At 38.5% G+C, this 23,613-nt stretch overlaps 1 protein-coding gene across 1 annotated transcript; it reads left to right on the top strand.

Annotated features, from left to right (window-relative positions):
* The first annotated feature begins 227 nt into the window (after positions 1 to 227).
* Positions 228 to 20,500, top strand: LOC139143599 (uncharacterized). The gene is made up of 19 exons (XM_070714065.1): positions 228 to 438; positions 1,235 to 1,389; positions 2,373 to 2,493; positions 3,319 to 3,458; positions 5,572 to 5,695; positions 7,125 to 7,264; positions 7,746 to 7,893; positions 8,274 to 8,457; positions 8,935 to 9,080; positions 10,049 to 10,264; positions 10,652 to 10,875; positions 11,893 to 12,124; positions 14,228 to 14,385; positions 14,979 to 15,094; positions 15,930 to 16,189; positions 16,741 to 16,972; positions 17,327 to 17,433; positions 17,891 to 18,064; positions 18,410 to 20,500. Exons 2-19 carry the CDS (start codon positions 1,238 to 1,240, stop codon positions 19,700 to 19,702), a joined length of 4,167 nt encoding a protein of 1,388 aa, XP_070570166.1. The 5' UTR covers positions 228 to 438; positions 1,235 to 1,237; the 3' UTR covers positions 19,703 to 20,500.
* Positions 20,501 to 23,613: the final 3,113 nt, after the last annotated feature.

Here is a 23,613-nt window from a genome sequence, read left to right as displayed (position 1 = left end):
CGCAAGAATGAGGTCAACTTTCTAAACGTCTATATAAGAACAAATGCTCGGCGAATGAATTGAGAAACACCGTGGTTATAGGCTTTACCTTGCCCATATGGCACGAATAACAGGACTTTTCTTCTAGCGTCATGATAGGTTGATGTAAAATGGTGACTTTCCATAGACAGTTGTGATGTATGATGACAGCTTGGGGTTTTGTTGTGTTGTCATAGCGACCATCAGACAAAGAGCCGTGCCAAATCAATGGCCGCCATATTTATGTGTAGTCAAGAAGGTTCGCGGTAGCTGCCGGTATGTGACCGTGATGAGTCCGGTGTTCCTGTATCGTCGCCATTTGTCTTTGGCTGAGCTGACTATTGACTAGACTAGGAACGGACTGGACAGGTCTTGAACGCTGGCGAATGTGGTAAAAAAAACTGTAACGTCATATAGAAGGTGCGTACTGACCCATATTTTCACGTTAAACCTGATCTATTCGGCGCGATGCACAATTCTGTGCTCCAACTTCACCAAATCCCTCTACTGGTCTAAAACCAATAGACCTTGACCCCGAGATGAACAAGTTCAAATTATTTAACACTACTACACGTGGCTCCCCTTGTTTATGGCGCATACACGTATTTAAAGCTTGTACTGCGCGTAGGTCATCTGATATCAGAACTAAGCTTAGGGTATAGTCAGACTGAGATATAATGTCTATAGTCAGAGGGTATATTTACTATTCAAAACATATATATATTATGGCCTGCAAAAATAACAACCACCGTCACATACAAATGAACACAAATATTAAATCTTCTCGACCTCTTTCAAGTTATGAAACCGCAAGAGAATATCGTTTAACTTTCTGCCTGTGCCCTCATGCGGGTTCACTTGAGGTCAAGTAGATCGCGAGACAAATTTGCATACTAAAAGCGTTCTTAACTGAGTTCCCTCAGCTACAGTTTCGCCTCGTTGCTGTCGGTAAATGGCGTTGTGATTTAACTGTGCATGACACGGCCCTCTTTGAATGTCTTGTTGACCTGAGATCTATCCAACATAATACTGTCAAAGTGCTGCGTACGTTGCTGAGATTTTACTGCGCGCAGAATGGGCACAAAGTCGGTAAATACATGTTATGCAGAATTTGACATGCCGGAGTCCTGATTGTGGCACTGAGAGACTCAGTGAATTATATATTATATATAATTACACGACCGATGATGGTGTCTACTACGTCTGCATGTACCAGATAATGGCGGAAGGCAAAGATTGGGACGAGAGAATTGCAGTCATACTGGATTGCCTCAGGGATGCGACCGACAAAGATTTTTGGAATTCCAAAAACGAAGCTTACAAGATTAAACGGGAAGTTGAGGACAAACTGTATGAAGATGCGAAAAAGAGGTGAGCAAATCAGAAATTAAACCACAAGATGTTGATATTCTTGCTGCTTTAACGAGGAAAGCAAGGTTTGTTCAACGATTCTTTGTACACACAGTGCAGAAGATATATGATATGGAATGTAGCTACGGATTCACAAACATGGCACTCAAGCCAGGTTTGCTTTAATCCCGTGTTTGAATCTGTACAGCTTTGTTATAATTGATTGATTGACGGTTTCTATGTAAGACATTTCAATGTGTTTTCATGATTTATTCGTTGCGTTCACCAATATTTGGAAAGAGGAAGGAACAGGGCGGTTTCGTAATACGTCATTAGGTGAATAAGCGTTTTCGGAAATAGCGGTCTCTGTTCGAGATCACACAATCTCGGGATGGAACGACCATTGTTATAATGTGACAGGTGTGTTGATTCCTTGCGAAATCCCGGGGAAATCCCACGATACTACACATGGTAAAACCGCGGGCACATTTACAATAATAACAGATGGGGAACGTCGTCGTTGCCACGCCCGTCATAATAACGACTGTTACGTTGTAGTCGTGTCATGGCGCTCTGTAGGTGAATTTAGCCGGAATTGCGGTCGATAATATCGGAATAAAGAACCCGATGTCGTGAAAGTTTGTCATATATATTGGTGAATACAACAGGGATAAGCCTGTACAACATCTTAGTTATGGACTAGGTACTTTAATCAACGTGGTTTTTATAGCATGAACAAACACAATTCCTTGGATGTACGTGTGCTGCTTTTAATGATCGATTTAAGAGTAACTAGGTCACGTTACCGTTCAATTACGTTTAAGCCTAATCAATGTCGATATTGCATTCAAAGATCATTGCCATGAGTCAACATATCGGAGGAAGCGATTACAAGATTACATTGGGACATAAATTGCAAAACAAGATTAACGAAATCTAGAACTTGGGGACACTGCAAATTTTTATCAGCAACGTAAACACCATCTATTTGTCATTACATGTAGCAAAGGAAAACTTTCCAAACACCTGATTGACGTCATCTTGGTTTGTATGGATAAGAAAACAATAGGCCATCTTGAGATCATCAAGAGAATAGCGTACGACAAGGATGCTATCAATTGGAAGGTAAGTATGCCAATACCGTGTACTCACATCGAGCAATGACTGTCGTACAAACCGTAGAGGGCGTTCTTTGTAAAAATGTGCGTAAAATTTCCGATTGCTTTGTTGTACCATGATGGACCCTACATCTTTGTATAGAATTTTTTGTTGTTGGTCTGTGGATAGACTGTCTTTTTAGGGTCTATGGTTAGAGCCTCTGTAACGTCAAGACGAGAAAACAGAATGAAAAACTAGAAAGTTATTTCAGATGTTGTAACGAGAAATACGTGGTATGCGTTATTTCAGAAATTGTAACTTTTGAACTGTTTCGGTGTAAGGCTTCTGCGACTCAAAGTTGACATCAACATTTATTCACCATCAATAGCTAGAATGTTTTGAAGGAAAATGTGCTTTCACGCTAGAATAGTACAATAGACCATGTTCCGAACCGCGCGAGATATTCCGAGATATCGCGAGAATATGTGGTTCGCAGTGGACGTGTTCTCGCAACACAGGACAAACTGCGTAAAACAGGACAAGTCGCTAATTTCGTTAAACAATGCATAAAATATATGAAGTTGCAATCTTTGCTCAGTTCTGCACTTTTTCTAGTTCCATACAAAGTTTGACTTGTATTACTAAGCTGGAATCCTGTTTCTACGGGCATGTATTAAAGTCTCGCGAGATCTCGCAATCAGCGGAACATCGTCTATTACATCTATTGACAGCCCACTTATATCGTTAAATCGCAAGCTGAGCTGTAGACGGTCTGTGAATAACTATCCAGTTAGTTTTCAGTGTATTTGGTTTGCGGGTACAGAATTTAAACCAAGGTGCGGTTCCTTTCAGGCAAACATCGATGGAGCAATTGAAGTCAGCAAGAAATGGCATGAACCTATGGAACATCCTGATTTAGACGATGAGGAGAAAAGGGAGGATTATCTCGATGCGCTAGAGAAGGCGAGTGATAATCTTGCTGACGCTTTCGAGTAAGTAAACGAAAAAATAGGTTGCTTTTACCTTCATTTCAGATCTTTAGCTCACGTGTTCACATACGTGAGCTTATGTCGCAGCGCTGTCTGTCTGTATGTGTGTCTGTCTGTCAGTGTGTCTGTCTGTCTGTCTCTCTTTGTGCTCGATATCTCAAAAACGGCTCATCAGATCAGAATCAAATCTGGTACATAGATTCAGTTAGACTCTCCACAGTCGCTGTGCCTTGTTTTGTGAGCGCCGCGATGGGCCTGCATTCGAAGGCTGTGCAGCTGTGAGCACGCGCTGCCAGACACAGCGACTATCGGTTCTTGCAAGTAGATGAATATTCATAAGGATAGTGACGTCAAAAGAAAAACCTATCTATCTGGGCGGAGAGAATATATACTAGTAGCTGGTAGACCTATATACGCGGTATGTTTTTTATTTTTCAATTTTAATTTTATTTGGCTATGCTACCTGTCATTTTTGTTTTGATTAACGGATGTGTGGAGTTCTATAAAGTACCCGGATCAGGCAGAAATCCGACCGGTCGCTTGCAAGAACGTCCAGACCCTGGGATTCGCGTCGCGTCTCTGAAGGACGCGCGCGTGTTCCAACAGGGAAGAACGCGAATCGCAGGGTCTCTGCCAGACTAAGATTCAGTGTGCAAATGGTTTTTGGTGGGTGTGGCTTGTTTACTTTTTGCTCATTTGCATAATTAATGATTTTAGAAAAACGGATATACATTGAGAACGACTGCTCATAATTTGACGAGATTTGCTACAAATGTTGATCACACCAAGATATATCAGCTGTGAAAGATACTAAGGGGTGACATGAAAGATAATGGGTAATTTACATATTTAATGAACTTTCCTTATTGGGGATATATATCTGAATTGACTCAATCAAATATGACAAAACTTGGTATTTATATTGAAGATACTATGATTTTACATTGTTGGAAGTCATTAAGCATTTTTACTTCGTCCATCTCTTAATTTGCATATTTCATGAACTTTGAAATAAGGGATTTATATTTGAATTGACTTGACCAAAATTGATGACACTTCCTATGTACATTAAAGGTAATATGATATAACATAGTTGAAAGTCATTAAGCATTTTTTTACTTCAGCCAATTCCTTATTTGCATATTTCATACACTTTCCTAATAAGATACATATATCTGAATTGACTGAACCAAAGTTGATGAAAGTTGCTATGTACATTCAAGATACTATGATATAACATTATTTAAAATCATTAAGCAGTTTTACTTCAGCCAATTCCTTATTTACACATTTAATGAACTTTCCTAATTAGGGATATATATCTGAATTGACGCGACCAAAGTTGATGAATCTTGCTACATATATTGAAGATACTATAAAACAACATTATTGAAAGTCATTAACCTTGTTTACTCCAGCCAATTCTTAATTTGCATTTTTAATGAACTGTCCTAATTAGGGATATTTATCTATATTGACTAGACCAAATTTGACGAAACTTGTTATGTACATTAAAGATACTATGATACAACATTATTGAAAGTCATTAAGCATTTTTAATTACGCCATATCCTTATTTGCATATTTAATAAATTTTCCTAATTAGGGATATTTATCTGTATTGACTGGACCAAAGTTGACGAAATTTGCTTTGTACATTAAAGATTCTATGATACGACATTATTGAAAGTCATTTAACATTTTTACTTCAGCCAATTACTGCAATAGTTCGTTGCTACGCAACTCATTAAAATACGAACACATCACTCGAATATGACGAGGTATCGCCTAAACTTCGTGTAATAACCCCTAAGAACTGTATTCTTTTACTTGTCTGATGCTTCTTCGTAGTTCTGTGTTTATGTGTTTTCAAGTTTTTTGTACCTATTATATAATTGTTTTCTTTTATCTATTCGACCTCCATGGATAGAGGTGTTTCACGCATGGAGTCATCGAGTTTAAATATATAAATAAATAAATAAATAAATAAATAATAATAATAATAATAATAATAATAATAATAATATAGTATTTATGATTCAGGCCACAGATACTCGCCCGTTACTTCGGTGATGCGACTCTGCTTTTTATTTTTTAATGTTTTTATTTTGTATAGGATGTTTCACATCGAGAAAAAGGTCAGCCCGGTATGGTGTGACTTGATCGAGTATTGCTGTAAGATGGACAAAGACCCTCACTATTATGTAACGAATGAATTTATCTCCAAAACAAAGTTTCAGGTTAGTAGGCAACGTCATAGACCTTCAGTGACACCCGTCTGAAAATGAATGATGAAATTGATCTACAGTGTTATCACACCTGTGTTATTAGTTTGTGATGTTGTTTCAAATTGTTACGACAGGACAGGTACTTGCAATTAGACCGGACTATCAACCACCCGTTGGTGCTGCAACATAGATTATATACGGTTGTCTGCTAAACTCGCTCGAGAAAATCATGAATATAAACTTTAGAAAAACATATGTTTCTGGAAATGGTGGGTGTAACCATTATTGCTGAAGATTTCGTAAACAAACTGTCTCTTCAAGTACATTATTAGAAAACATTGCGAGAAACTAGCAAGAAACGGACTCATCTACGAGAATGTATATTTCTTGCCATGAATCTGCGAGAAACAAAATTATCTTAATCAACCAGCGAGATTTTGTTTTTCTCGCTGTCAACATGCGAGGAAAAAAATTCTTACAATCAATCTGTTATAATTTATTTTTTCTTCATGAAACTATGAAAATAGAATTCGTTATAAATTATTTTTTCTTCATGAAACTATGAAAATAGAATTCGTTTACTTTGTATTCGTGTTTTTGTTTGCTATCAATCGCAAAAGATTAATCCTTTCTCTCAAGATGAATTTATTTGTATGGTGATTCTACAGAATGAAATAATCTCCTTTATTGCCTCGCAAAAGGTCTGATAAATAACCACAAAGAAGTTAAGTGAAGATGTTTTCAAATTGAGGTCTCTGCAATTTTACACTCAAATTTACACTTGAATTCTATTTCTGGAAATTAGATTGCGAGAATATCTGATTCCCGCATATAGATTGTGAGAAAAAAATAAATTTCACAGTATTCTCGCAAAAGTAAGAAAGTCTCCGTTTGTTGCTATTTTCCCGCAATATTTTCTACCAGTAGTCGACAATAGACAAAGTTAATGTACGCCTGTATTGTATCCTATAAGCATCAGTGTCAACTCTTATTTCATATGCAAATATTTGAGGAATGTGTTTCTTTAATGACGTTGAGTAGTAATTTACGTATAATGCATATTAACAAAGTACAAATGACAAACAATTACGATACTACAATTCATACTACACTTTCAGCAGCATGTGTTGCCTCATGTATCACAATGGTATGATTTTAAAGTGCTTCTTGAAAAAATGTGTCTTCTCTGCTCAAAGCTCAAAATCAAGGAGAGGCTAGATTGCCTTTTGGGGGTTCGGAAAATTATAATTCAACGACTAGATTCTGTGCCGAAACAACTTACCGTTGATAACGTTTAACTCAGATCATCTGGGTAATTCCTCAGACAACAGACGTGCATCCAAAAGAAAATTTACCTAAATTCTAACCTTTTCAATTGTTTATCTGCTGGATGTTTCGTCGTTGACAAAACAAAAATGGTTTATATGTGCTTGGTTTTTAGGGTAACGACAAAAAAGTAGCCGCCATAATGGATGCGTACGTGGCCCTTATCACCAAACCTGATTTTGATATGCCGGAAGGTTATAGCACTAAAAGAACTACCTTAATTGCGATCATCGTCTCAACCACCAGTTACATGAAGTGAGTTTTCTGTACATTGTAAAATGGGCGATAAAACTTTAGGCTTTGTGCGTTGACAATTACGTCTGATAGATCTAAAATAATATTGTCAATTGATTTTATATCAGTCCGCTTGGCTTAGCATACGTTATAGTTGCTGTTCTGTTTCGGATTTTCACGGCGCTTGTTCCATGACTGCGTGTATCGCTTTCATATGATCTTCTTGCCCGGTGTAATCGTGAAATATTTATTTAAAGTTACATGACCAAATTTTTCCGAAGATTGCTCCTGTTATGAACAGAGCGCCCGCTATCAGTAATCCGTTAACACTGTGTTCAGTTTCGACCTGCGTGGCCAACTTATTGCTTGTACAGAAGAGCTCACGCATAGATTACAGCTGCCTGATAATCACATTTAGATATTCACAGCGTTCACACAGAGTTTCAGGTATCCAAGTCGTTGTACATAAAATGTTATCGTCTGTGTCTTTTATTTGCATCAGAGAATCCAACACTATTCACAAATACTCGGACCTTATGGTCACCACATGTGAGGAATGCTTCAAACACGACCTTGAAGAGACAGGTTACACACCATTGTCTTTCTGGGGCGAAGTGTTGAGAATGATAGTCTGCAACATATGGCTCGGTGTAAGTATCATGTTGTAATAGACTCTCTGTACAATCTTCCACAGCTATACACTGTACACAGAATATCAGACATCTCTTTCATTCGTTTGTGACATACCCCCTCTATCCTGACTCTTAACGTTTATAAACGAACGCACCAACTACGCTTTAAATCATTTGACACATCTTTATTTATTTTTATAATTTATTTGATTGACCAACACGCATAGATTCCCAATTACAGGCTCCGCAAGTCGGACTGTTGAGGTAACCCGAAATTACTGCAACTTTAGTGTTACAAATTGTAACATTGTGAAGCGAAGAACTTACATTTTTCGGTTGCAGCAACGACAAAGGAAAGTGGGCGGGATCAATTTGTTTTTTGTCCATCCCACCAACAGACAAACGCAAAAGTGATGCAGCCTTTTATGCCATATGTCATGAAACTTATGAACTGCGAAGTAGACGACCTGGAAAGCCTCATGGAAGCTATATATCCAAACATGCAAAACACAGCCGAGTTGATATACCCATACATTAACGACGTCATCGATGCCTGTGTAAACGGAAAATTTTACGTCATCCGTAAGTACGATGAATGCTGAATACTTAAATATCCTTCTTAGCCTTTAAGTGACATCGATATTTATGAATTTCACTACACCAACGTTATAAAAAAGCGAGATGTTCCATATTCAAGCAAACGTGTAGACCCAGAAAACTTTAATCAGAACACTTCCATCGAAGGTTTTCTGAATTTCCAAACCCTTTGTAAGGTCAATATGTTAACTCTAAGGTAGTTTCGCCTCGAAAATGAAAGACTAAAACCCTAGCTCAAACTTTTCTCAGCGAATCTTTCAACCATTCTCTTTCAAAATCAAGAATAAAAACCATTGTTCATCGTGCAAATGTCGGTGCTTGAGAAACCAAATACCCAATATTTACCGATATTTGAACTGCTAAATGGCCGCCATCCTTGTGTTAACTCTATGGAGAAAAATAAAATAAATTAATATTCAATATCCGAGTGGAAAATTGAATCTGCAACTCTTACTTTGATAGCGGCGATAAAGGGGGCTTTCAAGGAGAAAGAAGACGAAATCATGGCAAGGTTTGATGAGATTGCTGAAAAATTTGATGAAATTGGACCCGGACAGAAGTATGCTATAATTCAGCTGTACGATGACGTAGGAAAGAAACACCCACAAGTAAGTGTGATAATTGCAACGCTACTTTGTACACAATGGAGTGTGAACACAGGTTATTGACTTCTCAGCGAAGATTAAAATTGAAATAACCTTACCCATTTATTATCTGTCAGCTCCTTGAGCGTGGATGGTTCTTTAGTAATAGCAAAATTACACATATTGAATTTCATTGAACAATATTCCGCGACTTAAAAATGATTAATAATTGGGCATTCTCTGCTATTCATCGCACTCTGAACTCAGAAACAAAGCATTCTCAATGGTAATCCATAATCGATAAATTGCAACGCAGAATTTAATCAAATGCTTGTCAGATGTATAGACATAACAAAAAGGCATTAACTGCTTCGCCCCACACACTTTTGACTTTTGTGAATTGGGGAATCCCGGAATTCGAATGAACCACGATACAAACAAAAGTATGTGCACAAACGTTGTTTGTACCTTGGTCACATGATCTCTTGGACGTACTGAATATACAGAACACTGTGCCCTCTTTTAATACCTGGGTAGAATAGTTCTTTACTAAAAGTAATTCATGTGTATATCTCTTTGAAGATGTCATGATTGAGCAATAACCACCCCAGTAACTTGTATACCACGAGATTTTGACTAGTTCATGTAATATAATGCACGGGCGACAGTGAGTGCATATATAGAGTAACCTGGTCAAAACCGAGTGGCATACCCGTTGCTAGGGTGGTTTCTTGCTATTATATCACAGTATATTGAAAGTTTCACGTGAAATGTCAAAAAAAATAAATTTCTAAAGCTGAGAGCTCGTGCGTGTTCAAACCGTGCTTTATCACGAAGATGGTGCTATATTGTGAATATAACATGGTTATTTCAGGTCTCGTCCGATCAGATCGCTGTATTTGTATGATTGTATGGTATCGTATAATTAGTTATTTTAACCTTGCCGTTATGCTAAACGAATGAATGTTTACTTTCTTTCTTTCTTTCTCAAGAGAGTTTTGCCATACAAGGATCAGCTTCTTGAGTCTCTCAGTGACTTCACGACCTCAACGTTGGCAGCAATGGCGCTGGTTTCCATCATCGCCGCCGATCCTAAACAGTTTGACGACGAGGACACTATAAGTAAACTGCTAGCAGTTCCTGACGCTTATCCCGCCATGATATACTACAGCAACCAGGCCCTAGCCGTCCTTGGCAGACTTGATGAGGTTTGTACAGTCGTATGATTATCCAAGTATTGGTTAGTGAGAAGTTTGTCAAGAAGCACTGAAGGCAGTCATTAAATGCACTAATATCTTAGTCTAGTCCTCGCCGAGAGATAAATATCTCTTCGTATTGGTCTAGCTATACGCAAGATGAACAGATGTGAATAGTCATTTTACGTTTAAGCTAAGTTGACTGAACATAAGTATTTCTGTATCAACCACAGGCGTGTCATTTTTTCAATTTGCGTAGTTTTGTTTCTTTTTACTAAATTGTTTCCTTATTGTTGAAAAAATGCAAGAGAGAGAGAGAGAGAGAGAGAGAGAGAGAGAGAGAGAGAGAGGCAGACAGAGCTGTTGATTAATCGTATATGTCGCATCCTGTTTTATTAGGAAAAAGCAGAAAGGTTTATGAAGGTGTTTGCAGAACAACTGGAAAATCCGATCTACTCGCAGCAGGTCACTACCATTATTATGACAATGAAACAATTGGCGGGCACCGAGTACATCCCGGTTCTTGAAAAGTATAAGGATCTTATCCTCTCATTCAAAGACAGTACAGTTGCAGGTGTCTCTGAAATAGTCAACGGTGTCATGGATTTGCTCGAAGGAAGAACGTAGGTTTCAGCTTAAATTACTAGTTACTGTTGTTTTGAGGAGAAATCTTTTCAATTAACTTAAGGTAGAATGCGCCTTGGAGACTGATTTTTCGACTTATGTCGAAACCCCAATTTTTTTCAACGTACTTCTAGTCTGCCACTTGTGTCGGATAATTTCGAAGCTGTTGGAATAAATGAAGTTTTCATCGCAATATTTTTTGTGAAAAATCGAAATTGGATTCCTCCTAATAGAATAGGACAAAGAGAATGAGGCTTCATTTTGAATTTTAAATGTTTGTAAATTTAGGATATTTGTTTTGCCGTTATCAAAATTTGCACACTGACCCGTCGTTCTTATTCTTGATTTTGAAATACAAAGAATGGTTTAAAGTTTCCTTAAGGGAATTTTGAATGAAAGATTACATCTTCCAATTTCTAGGCGCATTCTACCTTACGCCCTCTTGTGATCCATTACCGACAAAGCTTCAAAAAGACCGACTATGGCATTCGTCAATGACAATCAATACTGCACAATTCTGTGATAAAGTTTTGAATAATTAATGTTTTTGCGAGAAAATTTTGTTTTCTTACAATCTATCGGCGAAAATTTATTTATTTTGCAAGATATATGTGCAATAAATTTTCACCGATTGCTATCGATTGTAAGAAAACTAGATTTTTACTGTCTGATAGCAAAAATACTATTTGGGACAATAAATGCTTTCTAGATAATTGTGAAAAGGCCATATTCTTGCGATAAAAAGTCGATTCTCGCACACTTCTCGTTACCTGTTCTCGCTATCCTCTCACAGTGTTCAGTAATAGTTATACATTTGCAGTTGTCAATATTCAATATCAAACTCTTTGTTGTTTTAAAACCATGGCCCATGTCAGAGCTATAATATTGTATTTAGGCATTCCAGGGTTATTAAGGACGATTTCAACTGTTTTTTGCAAAATTCAGGGAGAGTAATCTAGGCTAGACGTCTTGCTAATGTAGTTCCTTTTTATGTTTTTACCTCTCTCAAAACACAGTCTGGCGGCAGTAGCTGACCAAGTGGCTGACATACAGGATGACGTGGAGGACCTTGACCAACGCGTCGCCACAAACGAGGAAAATATTCAACAGCTTGACGAGAAGTTGGACAACCAACAGCAGGAAATAGACGCGGTTAAGGAAGACGTTAAGGAGCAAGAAGAGCGCCTAGATGAACTGGAAGAAGTTGTGGATGAGACCACGGAAAAAGTTGAAGAAATCGATAGAAAGGTAACATCATTCACAGATTTTGGGGTCAATACATTTTTATGTTCATCGTGAAATCTAACTTACGTTTTGTAGCTACTGCACATACGTAAATTTCGTCTGTTAGACCTTTGTCACATTTTGCCCGTATTAATTCGAATAGCTTTAACAACATAGTGTTATCACTTTGGTTTATTCCATCCTACTGTGACAGAGACAGGAATATAGAGTAAAGCTCTATTGACTGCAAACTATTTTAATATATCGATGCACACATAGTTGGTTTAATTTACCGTGATGGCTGATATGGTGACGGAATTGTTTGGCTGAAAAGCGATACTACATACCAATCCTAATGAAGACAATAAAGCATAGTTTACATAACGATATCAGCAAGTTCATATTTGTTAGATGGACTGTACAGCCCGTTGTTCGAGGTTCTCTTTCTCGAATACATTACAATACAAGTGGCGTATATTGACTTGCGTTCTCTGAAGACAAGCCGTGTAGAGATTTATCAAAAAAGTAAGGATCTTTTTCAAATACGCGCATTTACATAAGCCATTTGGTGGCACGGTTAGAAAAAATCGCCAGTGTTAAAATTTTGCGAAGAAAGGTTTCGTTTTATGCAGTTATGTAAAAATTCACATTGTTTTACAGAAAATAAAAGCATCTACGGATAAACCCAGAAAAGAGATCAGACCTCGGAGTGCACGGAATCAGACCGGGAGATTACGAGAAATGCGCGAGATCGAAGCATTAAAAGAGAAATGTTACTATCTCGAAGATTACTTGAAAAGGAATAATTTGGTGTTCTTCAACTTCCCGCTATCATGCGAGGAAAACGATTGTCGTGGCTTCATTGAATCTTTTATGAACAAACACATGGACCTGACATTAAAATATGACATCGAATTTGCATATCGCGTTTCCGTGAAAGGGGATGGATCAAGTGAAAAAAGACAGGGTCCAATTATCGCGAGATTTATGAGTCGCCAAGACAAACTGACCGTTCTATTCAGTGCAGCAAAGTGCTTGAGAAATAGACCATATAAAGGCCAGAACATTTACATAACAGAAGACTATCCGTATGACATTCGACAAAAACGAAAAAAATTGCTAGCAGTTGTTGAGAAGCTGCGAAAAGAGAAACCCGGCTGCAGAGCTTTCCTGTCAAAACCAGCCACAGTAAATACTAAGATGTGGATGGTGGACTAAAAATTTACCATGCTTAATTGAAAGTAAATTACATTAAATCTTGGTTTTTCAGTAAGAATCGCTATCACTTGTTTGAATCAAAAAACATAGAACTATGAGTTATACATTTTTAGTCGGACTTGTTATATCATGCGACATTCTATGTACTTAGCAACAACTTCTTGGTAAGAACAACTTCTAAGATTGACACATAACAAGGAAGAGTAAAACCGACATCTTTATAGCCGTCGCAAAGTTTACATAAATCTAGTTCGTACTCATTGTAATACAACCTTTTGCTAAGTTTTGAGTTTTTACCTTTGAATAAAGTGTCGTATTAAATAATCGGCCATTTACGAACTTATTCGTCATTTTGCATAATTCCGAGAGAAAGAGTGCTTTATGAGAATTCCATCTGATAAGGTTATGGGTAATCAGATCTTCGCGAGTGCCACTTTCTTTTGTTTAGACGCAATGTGTTTCATCCACAAAATGCAGTTTACGTAACAGTTTACGTAACATTCGATCTTCTACAAGTAGTTGTAAGTTAATTGTAGAGGAACGTCATATAAATTTTTCGAATCGTTGAAGAAAAATGAGAGTATTTCAGTCTGCTTTCCCCTTTTTCGACAGGTTTAATTTGGCATACACCGGCGTGAGAGCTGCATAAAGTCAAAGGGTTCAGTTTGTATTTCTATTTGATAAATCTCAAAATATGAGATGGGAACACTGCATGTTGTTGCTACTACCTACGACATAAGCAGTTGTGATTAAAAGAATGAAAATGACATTATTCTTCAGCTTTCCTTTGTGAAATTTTACTTGAAAACGTCTTTTTAAAACTGGCCATTGACAAACTGTCCCTCTTTTCTGGCAGACATGACAAGATACTCTTTAACTCTGTTCTTGTATCTGGATTAAATTCCGCAGACTATCAGTAATGCACCAGCTTGGTCGCGTGATGTAGCAAAGATCCTGAACGAGGATGGTGACAACAACTGGCGTTTCCTTGCCATCAGACTGTCATACAGCCCCGAAGATGTGAGGAACTGGGCAACTGCACATGATCCAACGATGTCCTTACTTAGGTACATATAAGATTTATGCAAACTCTGTCAACTGAAAGCGTCATTTCGATCAGGTGATACCTAAACGCGCCTTTTGAGGTCGCTTGCTAGGTTTAGGGAATTGTTTTAGCGCTAGATTGACAATATTAACCAGTCAGCAAACCGAAAGTTGATGCCACTGCCATAAACTTGTACTAAATGTTGAGTCGCCTGTCCGTGGCTATCTCAGTATTGAATATATTGCAGAAAAGAAAGAATATTGCAAAACATGTATGGTTGCCAGTCCGCTTTTTACGAAGATGTGTATACTATAGCGCACCATACCTTATTTTTCTAAAACTATCCTCAGCTCAACCGTTGGAGCAAACATTTATGGCCATTGCTTGAGCTACGTAGCCAAGGAGGAGCTGTAAGACTCTTTCGGTTGTCTTCTGGCAAGAATGCTGATGAATTTGCCGTCAGGCATATAACGATGAACCTAAGTGACATCACTCGAGTAATTAGTAGTGCATATGTAAAATATTTATGAGTGCCGTTAAGTGCTGATCGATGTAATGTGAAGTGAATGCAGAGGCAGATAGTCAACTTAAATATTCAATGGATATTCTTTACAGTGAGTGGTACACTACTCATAAAAGCGCAGAAGCAACATACGCAGTCCTGACGTCATTGAAAGATATGGGACAAAACGACTGCGCTGAGATAATTGAAGATGCTCTAAGAGCGGCAGGTATGGGTCTTCTTGTATAATTCCTTATTGTTCTTTTTACAGGTCATTTGATTTGCCAGACGGTACTTCAACAACTCGAAATACCATTTTCTGAAGAACTTTAATCGTATTATGCTTTGTGAGCACGGCAAGTGAAGAGATGACATAAATGTATTATTCATCCTCGTCGGTAGTGCTCACATTTGCGCAAATCAAAAGTTACATTAAAATATGTACTTGCTTTCAAACATAATCAAATATTCGGCCTTTAAAGCATAATTAGCTTTATGGTTTTACATTGCCTAACCAAAAATACCATCTAATATTGAGAAATGTTTTTTGATTCCTGTTATTGAGCCATATTATCTTTGAAAATGGCAGTATTCAAATTATGATCTTCGGTGCTGGATTGGTCGGTTATATTAACGCGCTTGAATGTCGCTATGCTGAAAGAACCGTCGCTCGAGGACTCTCCCTACGCTCCCTAGAGGGGGAGCGCAGAGAGCGCCCTCAAGCGACGGCTCTCTCAGTCTAGAACGTCACATGAGGAAGCTATATTTGAGTTTGAACTCGAAAGTCTTAGTTGTGCGTTTTTCTCTAATGTTGGAACGATGTTTTAGTCACACTCGGATAAGCATTTTTAATAAGTTACATTGTATTTCAAACCATGTTATCTAAATATGCAAAACAATACAGCTAATGGGTCTTTAACCAAAGAAATTTCCTGTCACTTTACGTGACGAGGACAATAACTAAAAGTAGTTTACGTCTCTGCAAAAACTATACGTACCAACCTGAAAATAATGTGTGGTAATTTTTAAAATATATCATTTCAATCGTACATTTACATCATCAGATGAAGCAATACCACAAGCGCCACCAGAGTTCACCCACCCGCCTCCGGTATTCATCAGTTACCAGTGGGACCACCAATCAGCAGTGAAAACGCTGAAGGAACACCTGGAAAATGCCGGCTATGAATGCTGGATGGATATCGGCCAAATGGGAGGGGGCGATAAACTGTACGAGAAAATCGATGAAGGAATGAGGGGCGCCAAAGTAGTGTTGTCAATGGTTACGGGAAAATACTCCCAATCGAAGAACTGTAATCATGAGGTTGGTTTTAATTTCGTCTGATCAAAACAGTTTTTACTGTGCAATTCATGACGAACTCTTGTGCAAAAAATGACATGCTAACCCCTCTTGATTTGTTGAGGAAAAAGTCCTGCTCTGATCCTTTATCGATATTTTTGAGTAGATATGTAAACTTAGTTTGCCCTTCTGTATGCATGAATGCTTCTCGAGGACAGACATTCAGACTCTCAAACTTTTGAATACTTTTTGTGCTGCCACAAGTGGTTGTCATTTGAAGCTTACGAATGAATCAAAGTTTTCACTGACTTATTTTTTGTGAAAATCGAAAATTTGATCTTTACTCATTGAGTACTCATGGCGGCCATTTTGAATTTCAAGTATCAGTAAATAGCTGGTTGCTTATGGTTATTTATTAGTTCAGTACTAAATTTTGCACCGTGACCCCTGGTTTTTATTCTTGATCTCGAAAGAAAATGGTTAAACATTTCCTTGAGGAAAGTTTGGGCAAAAGTTTACGTCTTTAAATTTCGAGGCACAAATACCCTAATGTTGCATTTGTCCTTTCGTTTCAGGTCAATCTGGCAAGCTTACTCAACAAACCAATCATACCACTGCTATTGGAAGACGTGGCGTGGCCGCCGGCAGGGCCAATGAGCGTCCTTTTCTCGCAGCTCCTATACATAAATTTCAGACCTGAAAACGATTACATAGAAGGAGATAAATTTTGGCAAGACTCCACTTTTGCCGAACTACTTGGTCAAATAAACTACCACGCCGCACCAAACCCGGAGAAGATATCTGAAGGTAGGACTTTTTTTGTGTAAGAGATTTCTGACTTTGCTTTTACCTCATCACTTGCAGAGTAAATCTTGTCATGACTCTGCCCGATCCAATTGTTGAGTGAAAAGTCTAAGGTCGTTGTAGCTTTCGTTTTTATGAACCCGCAATTGCACGCTGTCTGTCGTTTGCTTGCGTTCGATTGGCTGCTCGTAAATACAATGGTCACGCCTAGTGATGTGCTTTAATACTTGATGTGAGAACGGAGAATTGCAGTCGTTGATGTTGAGTTACATGTAAATCAAACCATGCTTTGGTTGGTCGCTTGTTAGAGAAACGATCTGACAAACAATGTGTAACTTGTGTTACAATTCATCGCAGAGTATCGTGATTGGGTTCCACAAGTCGATGACACGCCTGTTCTAAAACCTAAAAAGACGGTTGTGGCGGTGGAAAAGACCGAAGAGAAAAAGGAAGGAGCAGATGAGGTACAGATGACATTTGTCTTTAAAACTGATCCATTTCTGATTATGAATTTTGCTCCATATGATTCACTATTATGTTCCATTCTTATGCTTTGTTAGTTGTCCATTGTGTGTTTCTTGAAGTTCAAGAACAACAGTGATTCGGGCTGTGTGAACTGCACATCCTGTACCCTTTCGTGTGAACAGCACAAGTAGCGGCAGCAATAGCGCAGGGAATCTGCATAATAAATGAATGGGTGCATTGCTCATGAATCAGGGCCGTAGCCTGACCAACTTGTCAAGCTGGGCAGAACCTAGCTTCGCAAGGATTAGGATAATCTACATAAATTTACATATTGACAGTGTAAACTCGGAATATTCCAGGGGGGCAGCTGCCCTCTGCCTCCCCAGGATACGGTCCTATGAATAGACCGTCGTTTTTAAGACCAAGCTTCTCACAACTTCTATCGTTTTTCTGCAGAGAGAAATTTGCCCCGAAGTATTCATCTCGTACCAGTGGGGAAAACAACCGCAAATAAAGAAACTGTATTCTCGACTGACGTCACTTGGCTATACATGTTGGTTTGATATTATGCAAATGGGAGGAGGCGATGCCTTATATGGCAAAATAGACAAAGGGATCAGAAATGCCAAGGTACCGAGTGTGACACTCCTACAAGTTGGGTTTGAAGTTCTAGTTATGTACCGTCATGTCCTATACTAACCCCAATTATTTATCTACGAGCTACATGTAGCTATAGAAGCGCTGTTGTTTGTGGCGCATAGCGATACGGCGGTGTCTAGAAGGTCGTCGAAAGGTCATCGGCCACCATATAAACAACATGGCAAATGTAGATATATATGGGTAAAGTTCAAAATGCGATTTTGTTCACAAAAACTGCTGTCATGCAACTAAAATAAATCTTTACTTTTTTGTCACTGTTCCTAAAGCATTGAAAACCAAATGATATTCATAATACTTATTCTGTGCTTTCACTAGGTCGTCGTTTCGTGCTGTACCAAAAAATATGCCCTGTCGGCCAACTGTCGCAGAGAAGTGAGTCTAGCCGATGCTCTGAAAAAACCCACCATACCACTTCTTTTGGAGGGCATGGCCTGGCCTCCCGAAGGCCCAATGAGCATGCCCTTTGCAGAATTATTGTACATCGATTTCACTGACGCGGAACTTCAGGAGACCTTCGAAGGAGACAAATTCGAAGAACTCTTGCAGCAAATCGGTGTACACGCTCAGCCGCATTCCGAACTGCTACAAGACGACAGTGGGTCGGATACTGCAGCACCTGTCACCGGAGTCGGCACGGCTGTTGAAACTCTTGCCCTTACGGAGGAAGAGGATGGTGCATCTCTTCCAAGCAATGAAGATGAAAATGACAATGCTGAGAATGATGAAGTACCTGCATTAGAAACGAATGAGGCAGGGGAGGAGGACGATGAAGGAGCAGCAACGCCTGTCGTCGACAACGCGTCCTTGGCAAGGAGCGACGGCGAGGGCGACAAACATTCGGAAGAGGAGCAAAATGGCTCGCAAGAGTTCTTCATAACAAGAGATATACCAGATGACGTGCCAACTCCAAATGAAGGGGAAATCACACCTGTTGAGTCGGATGGGCAACCAGAGTGTGGTCCCGATGAAATTATGAAGTTTGCTAACAAGAGTGAAGATTCGGCGGTGGAGTCTGTGGAAAATCTTGCTCTCAGCGAGGAAGCGCTTCAAGAGAATAAACAAGAAGAACACGAAGAACAGACTTCCCGAGAACATACCCCAGTACAAATGCAATCTGACGGAGGGGACGGCTCTATATTGATAACAGATGATGACATACAGCCTGTGTCGCTGAATGATCAAGATGTGTTTGATTCGAGAAGATCCCCCGCAGTGTCAAACGATTTCCGTGAGGGTAACGCCACGGAAAGCTTGAACGCAGAACCCCATGGGCAAAAAGGTGATAACGAGAACGCCAATGACACAGCGGGGGAAGGAGGTCGAAAGATCACACCCGAGCCATACGTCATTTCGGAAGCCGATTTGTTATCTGAAGTCACGGATGAACCGAAAGATTCTGTGGAAGACATGAAAGAGCAAGTGGACAAAGATAACCAGAAACCGGCAAGTCAGCCACCTCAAAATTTACCAGGTGAACCGGATTACTCAGCGAATCAAACGAACAACACAGGCGTGTCACCAGACAGAAACAAGATGGCCGAATCAGATGATGCGCCGCCGCCAGACGTTCCTGTTGCTAAGCAGTCAGCATGCTGTCTCATCGTTTGAATTCGTACACATGATGTGGCCATTTACATCATTCTTCTCATTTGCAAATGTGACACTACAGGTCGTCTTTGCATATTTTAGAAGTATTTTCCTTTTTAAAAACTTACGACTACATGCACTGGGCAACTCTTTCTAGCTAGCTCGTCGATTTTCATAAAATCATTCTAATCTTGAAGGTTTGTACTTCATACGCTCATGAAGCGGACAGCAGGAAAACAGGGTGTCGACGTAACCCCCAATTTATCAGTATTTCGATAATCAATATTTCTGCTTGCGTTTGTAACTTTCACAACATAGAGTAACGTCAGTGACGCTTAACTTTGTGATTTTTTAAAGTGCCTGCAGGCTGCCATTAAACGACATCCGCATCACTTATGTCATTTACATTTTTCTCGGATGTCATCGGTGCGCGATTCGTCAAATATGTGTAAATCCTTCAAGGGGTTGCCCATCATTTCTCATGATCACTAAGCAGCTGTTTCTCGAATTCTATCCGTCAAGTTGCTGTAAAGGTTGGAATCCGCTCCTGTCTACTTCGGATGACCCCATTTAGATTTTATTCGAATCATTGCAAGAAAAGATATCTCATCGTCTATTTGTTGTAATATATCGTAAGCTGACAATTGTCTGTACTATAGTCTATAGCTAGGGCTGAAAATATTTTAGTTCCCTACATTTTTTACATTTTTAGATTCTATATTTTTGTCGGTAAGTCGATGAAAAATGATTAACATTTTATATCATGCAATGTTTCTTATGTAAGGATTAATTAAAGAAAATCTGGAACCATTTTGTTGCATTCATGACGTTTATTTCGAAAAAATCTATGAAAAAATGTGAAATAAAAAAATCTAAAAACAATGGGACGTCCTTGTAACGGGGCAGATTTTTGAATATTTCAATATTCCTAATGTTGAGTGTCATGTTATTTAAATTCTGGAACCATTTTGTCACATTCCATGACCTCTAATTCGAAAAAATCAAAAAATGTATGAATGAAATTGAATTTTCATAAGAAGAAAAACAAGTCGGTTTCGTAACGAGGCAGAAGCTGCAGCTGTTGATAATTTTTTTCTATATTTCTATGCAGTGTATCAAATACACTTTCTTGCTGTCTTCCTGTAGCATGCTGAAACACACAATATTGAGTTTGTCGATAAAGCCTGTATACGTGAAGACTATTGGTGAAATTAGAGTCCTTACTGAAAGTCATTTGTCAGTGATACAAAGGCACAGTACATATACACAGTCTGTGTTGGCAAGCTGAATATTGGATAGTACAACATGATGTAGGGAGTAGAACAAGAACGAAGCTGTATAAACTGAACAAAAATGTCAAAATTATCAAAGTTAATACAGCTACTGCCCTGCTACTGCAGTGCCACTGTCACTGCATACCGGCTGTGACAGTTACAGAGATAGCTCCGACTCTGATGTAGTTAGGCTATAGAAGAGTTTGGATTAAATAACGCTCATGACAGTGAAACATACTTGTACAAAAGATCAGGCCAGAGAGCAATACATGGAAGACCATGTTTTACCAATTTTGCCATGGTTGCCATTTGCCATTTTGCCATTAAAACGCTTATTTGATGGAATAGTTAACCTTCCAGTATTGTCAATTTTAAGTAGTATCTAAGTCACACATGTCTTGTGCTTTAAAAAAATATTTTGGTAGGTCACTGTGCTCCGTTTTTACAATTTGGTTAAACGTTGCCAGGAATTCACAAGTTGCATACTCTCTAATGATCGTCATTTTGTGTGCTCTTCAGCAGGTGTCATTGACCATGCCAGAGTTGGATTAACTCAAGTCGGCTTAAACTGATAAATCGTCCACTGATGCGTTTAAAAATGAATCAATTTAAAAACCTGCCTTAGGAATATTGCTCTACAAACTGCTTATAACGGGTAACGTCGAACATCTGCGAGCAGAGCTGCCGGTACATAATAAATATGCAGCTATATGATAATTTAGGGGAGGTTTGAAAATGGGTATTGAGGGGGATCTGAATAAAAATAACTTTTCAATCGTGGTTCCCCCTGTCCCCTCCCAACCATTATTTGTGAACGCAGCCTAACAATGATCATTCATTGCTTGCGTTTTCTCAATCATTTCGGCAAGTAAAAATGATTCATTTGCGTTCAATTGTAATTTTACTGCTTGGGATTACATACATTGCACTGGGAACTGTTTTTTTGGTATATCATTCTTTTTCTGCTGTCTACACATGTAGTGACCCTGAACGATGCCTTTTCAATCTATATTTCAAATAAAATAGTGATTCGATACCAACGGTCTCCAATACCTTTAATTGTAAACAAACAAAATGTCAACAAACTCCAATGCGAAAATTATGGATTGAGAATAAATTTTTGATCATCCAGCCAAATGAAATATATACGAGTTTCCCTTCAAAAGAGTTCAGAAAATATGGTAGGTTGGCCGGTTATCTTTTTCAACCAAAAATGAAAACAATGTTGGCAAAATCATTCGTGATTTTTATGAGGTCGAAAAATAGGGGTCGGGGTGTTTTAAGTAGGGCAGATTGGGTGACCGTACCCCGCTTATTTTTTTTTAGTTAGCGTCATGAAGCTTGTACCTAAAATGGAGAAAAGTCCCTATGAATATTATTGAAGAAACACACTTTTATGAGATCACTGCGAAAGCATCACGCAAACTTGTGTGTCCCATGCAGAGAGTGTGTCGGGGGAAATTGACATCAATTGCACTGATTTTCATAAAACTAACAAGACACTGTGATAAGGTAAAAATATAAACAAGAAAATTAATATTTTGTCAATAGACGACAGTTATAATTTACTATGACACCAGATTTTTCCGTTGATGATGGTATAGATAGGACAAAGGAGTTGTCTGAACAAAATATGTACATGGACCAGTGCATAGTAATTAATGTTATTTCAATCTTGAATACTGGGTGCCAATCGTAAACTCTCATTTACAATCCCAGATAGAGCTGGATTTGCCTTCGTACAAACGGAATTTTTGACTGCATCAAGTGGGCTTCATCAACAGTAAAGTGACCACGGGTGTACTTACTGTTATACTTTTTAAAGTCATATGTGTTTCAAATCAACTTTTAAGTTCTTCAAAAAATACATTGCCCATGTAAAACAGGGTACATTTGTCAATGACCAAGAAATATACAGCCACATTGGAATTATACAAATTATCAAAGCATCCATGTTAAACTATTATATTTCAAAACTGACTTCCCATGCCAAACAAATAATGTTAGAATTTAAACTCACCGAAATAGCATGTTTAACATGTAATATATGGCCAAATATATTATTTTGTCAAACTGGAAGCCATATTTGATTTATGCAAATTAGACATATTTCCTGACGGTGGATTTTGGTAAACCTTTAATAAGTTGTTCTGGGTACCTCTCGAAAATGCATTCTGAAGGAATTAAATCGGCAGCAATTTGTGTGGTGGATTGGATGCCGAAATCTCGTAGATTGACTGGACAAAATAAATTTAGTGAGTAATCACAGTCCTTTCCCAAGGGTCTTTGGTGTAAACCTGTCCCGTTTTATTTTCGATATATTGTCGTAGGACTTCTGAACAGCGCCACCTAGGTATTTGATATATTGAGTCAAGGGCATAACGGTTTAATCCCGCCCGACAACCTACCCCTTTATTTTGCCCCTGTGCCCTTGGTCAGTCAATGAAATGAAAGGAGTAGAGTGGCCGCCTTTCGTGCTATACAATCGAAGTCTTTCTTGTGTGTTTTGAAACAGAAAAGGATATAATATATGAGCAGCGTATTATTACACTCAGGCTCGCAAGAATGGGGTTAACTTTCAAACGTCTATAGGCCTATAAGAACAAATGCTGGGCGAATGAGTTGAGAAACACCTTTATTATAGGTTTCACTTGCGCA

Source organism: Ptychodera flava, chromosome 11 (assembly GCF_041260155.1).
Source record: "Ptychodera flava strain L36383 chromosome 11, AS_Pfla_20210202, whole genome shotgun sequence".
NCBI classification, from domain to species: Eukaryota; Metazoa; Hemichordata; class Enteropneusta; family Ptychoderidae; genus Ptychodera; species Ptychodera flava.
The sequence above is the reverse complement of the archived record's forward strand: the minus strand, read 5'-3'. Positions and strand labels throughout refer to the sequence as shown.

Bases quoted from the DNA above. Each gene is read 5' to 3' on its own strand.
- LOC139143599 (XM_070714065.1), top strand. From the start codon at position 1,238: ATGGCGGAAGGCAAAGATTGGGACGAGAGAATTGCAGTCATACTGGAT. The intron at 5,696-7,124 runs GTTAGTAGGCAA...CTTGGTTTTTAG, and splicing joins TCTCCAAAACAAAGTTTCAG to GGTAACGACAAAAAAGTAGC. The intron at 10,876-11,892 runs GTAGGTTTCAGC...CTCAAAACACAG, and splicing joins GATTTGCTCGAAGGAAGAAC to TCTGGCGGCAGTAGCTGACC.